Source organism: Cynoglossus semilaevis, chromosome 4 (assembly GCF_000523025.1).
Source record: "Cynoglossus semilaevis isolate Cse_v1.0 chromosome 4, Cse_v1.0, whole genome shotgun sequence".
NCBI lineage: Eukaryota > Metazoa > Chordata > Actinopteri > Pleuronectiformes > Cynoglossidae > Cynoglossus > Cynoglossus semilaevis.
This window is the reverse complement of record NC_024310.1, coordinates 981,812-984,538: the sequence shown is the minus strand read 5'-3', so window position 1 is coordinate 984,538 and position 2,727 is coordinate 981,812. Positions and strand designations below refer to the sequence as shown.

General features: G+C 44.8%; 1 protein-coding gene across 4 annotated transcripts in view; it reads left to right on the top strand.

The window, feature by feature from the left end:
• Nucleotides 1-1,122: 1,122 nt before the first annotated feature.
• Nucleotides 1,123-2,727, top strand: part of igsf5b (immunoglobulin superfamily, member 5b) — a 10,139-nt gene continuing 8,534 nt past the window's right edge. For 2 of the 4 annotated variants that reach the window (XM_025055072.1, XM_025055074.1), the window contains exons 1-3: nucleotides 1,123-1,272; nucleotides 1,707-1,762; nucleotides 1,970-2,290. In XM_025055072.1, the coding sequence (XP_024910840.1) occupies nucleotides 1,717-1,762; nucleotides 1,970-2,290 (367 nt within the window). In that variant the 5' untranslated portion in view covers nucleotides 1,123-1,272; nucleotides 1,707-1,716. Of the gene's footprint in view, nucleotides 1,278-1,706; nucleotides 1,763-1,969; nucleotides 2,291-2,727 lie in introns of all 4 variants that reach the window. The other 2 variants (XM_017031840.2, XM_025055073.1) reach the window with 2 other exon arrangements.

Sequence of the window (2,727 nt, the reverse complement as noted above, 5' to 3'; positions counted from 1 at the left end):
CTCCCCCTCCCTCTCTCTCTCCTCTCTAACTCCCCCATTTGACTGCAATATTTGACTTAACTTTTGTATTTCGTCGAGTCTATTGAATGTGCAGAGAAGCCTCGCGGTGACACTTTGTTTTTAATAAGTGACATTTGTAAATGCAGCAGGTGTATTATTTTTTTTTCTTTTGTTAAATTCAAACATATTTCTCTTGTTTTACGTTTAGAGATTCTAGTTTTCTAACACAGAGCGGCGGTGACCTTTTTAAATAATGTAAAACAGCAGCATAGCATAGCTCACCGCTCACTCCAGATGTGTTCTGTTCTTTTATTTAAATGTCACGCCTTCATCCTCTGGGTGAGATCCCCGTCCCAGACTGCAGAGCAGCAGCAGCAGCAGCAGCAGCACTGACCTCTGTCTGTACTGATGTCTAATCAATGCACTTTGTGGAATGAAGAGTGAAACATGTGACTCAGACTTGGATGTAAATGAAAATGCAGTGAATTAGACCGGTGAAAAAAACCAACAGGAGTGTGGAGTGAGTTCATGCTGTTTTTATTTGTTGACATGAAAATCAACGAGCACGAGGGCAGCACGGAGGGTCCAGCAACACGGACAGGACCCTGCCACGTTAAGATCGTGGGTTGAGTTTGGAGCAACTGAACAATCAATAAATTAATCATTTAATTAATGTATTGAATAGGGAAAAAAGTTGTTTTATTATCGTACTAAATAAACAATAATAGTAATTTGATTTTTTTAAAGTAAATCTGCAGGTTTTCTGCTGAACTGAAGCAGAAGAATTAAAGGACACACTTTGAAAGTAAACATTTTAAATCATCAGTTCATACAGTTACGATCAGACGTTAAAGTGAAACACAAAAAGAAAAATTTTCCAAAGTCAAACATTAATGTTGTACATGTTATTAGAAGATAATTGAAAGTTACCTTTAATGAACTTAATGAAAAGCATCTCCCTCAGAACCAGTCAACTCAGAACTGGTCCAAAAACCATCAACACTTATTTATGATGTGATAAAGATTGGGGGCGTGTACCCGCTGGAGCCCTGGGACCTGATGGCTCGGGTCTTAATGAAAAGCATCTCCGTACTGTGTCGTACTGTCGTACTGTGTGCTCACGGACAAAGTTCCCACTGACTTCACTAATGGTTAACCACACATTTTTGGGTGACACCTCTGAGCAGGAGCTGCAGGACGGGGCAGGAACGGCAGCATTGTTGACATGTGTCGTGACTGTGTGACACAGACCTGCACAGACGCCAATCTGAGGTGAGGTAAAAACACCAGACTATTTTATCTGCTCTGGTATTTTCTACAGCTGGAAAATTGAAAATAAATGTTCTGTTTTTTTGGAGACTGTTTAAAATCTTATCTGGAACAAATGTTTATTTAACTGAAGGTCAGTTTGTTTCCGTGAGCTGTGACTGTTCTGGGAGCAAAAGGACTCGGTTCACAACAGTAACTGTACATTAGGCCAAGATCACAGATGAACAGATTCATCATTTAGTTTCCTTTTCTTGCAACCGATGAATGAATGAATATCTCTGTTCAAGGTGAAGTTCAAAAACCTCAGAGTTCTTCACCGACCTTTGGTCTGTGTGTCTGTACTGTGACGAGAGGCACTGATACCTGTGTACAACTGTAGTACTGTAGTACTGCACATATACATATACATATATATATATATATATCTTCCATTTCAGGCCTTAAACCATGGTCGTCCATTTGTTGTTGCTGCTGCTGTCGTACAGGAACGAGGGTGAGGAAACTGACACAGTTTAGGGCTGTATTTTAATCACTCAGTGAAGTCAACCACTGCTGATGTCACAGTGACGTCTGTCTGTCTGTCTGTCTGTCTGTCTCTCTGTCTGTCTCTCTGTCTGTCTCTCTGTCTGTCTCTCTGTCTGTCTCTCTGTCTGTCTCTCTGTCTGTCTCTCTGTCTGTCTGTCTGTCTGTGGATGTCCAGCATCAGCAGCTCAGATGAAGCTGTTCCCTCAGACGCTCACCGTCCTGCGGGGGGACGAGGCTCGCTTCACCTGCAGCGCCCTCACCCCCCAGTGGACGGTCATGGTGTGGCTGTTGAACGGCACGACGGCGCTCACCATCTCCAAGGTGCACGGCGTGCTACACTCCAGCAACCCCAACATCACCGCCCAGCAGGTGACGGCGGGGTCGGAGGGCGACGGCTGGATGTTTGTCCTGAAGGACACGCGGAGGTCGAACGAGGGAACGGTCACCTGTGACCTCCAGGGCATCGAGAGCAGATCGGCTGTTCTGTTTGTACAAGGTCGGTCTGTACGCCACCAAACGACAACAACGACGACAACGACAACAACGACAACAACAACGACAGTAACAACGACAACAATACAACAGTAACAACGACAACAACAACGACAGTAACGACAACGACAACGACAACAGCAACGACAGAAATGACAACGCCACAAAGGTGGTCATCTTAGTCAGCATCATGTCGTCACTGATGGCGTCCAACACCTCCCGTCTTTCTCCAGAATGAGGAGGTCGTGTTGCCTTTTCTAAAATATTGTTTTTCCAAACAGTCGAATCAGAGAATGAAAAAGAGCAAACTGAGAAAAACCATCAACAAAAACCACTGACCCTCGATTACAGACCAAGGCCCGGCTGCTGCCAGGGACACAAATTCTCCCCCTGACAGAGCCGGCCCCGAACAGTGGTGTAGAGTCCACCTCTGCCCCCCCC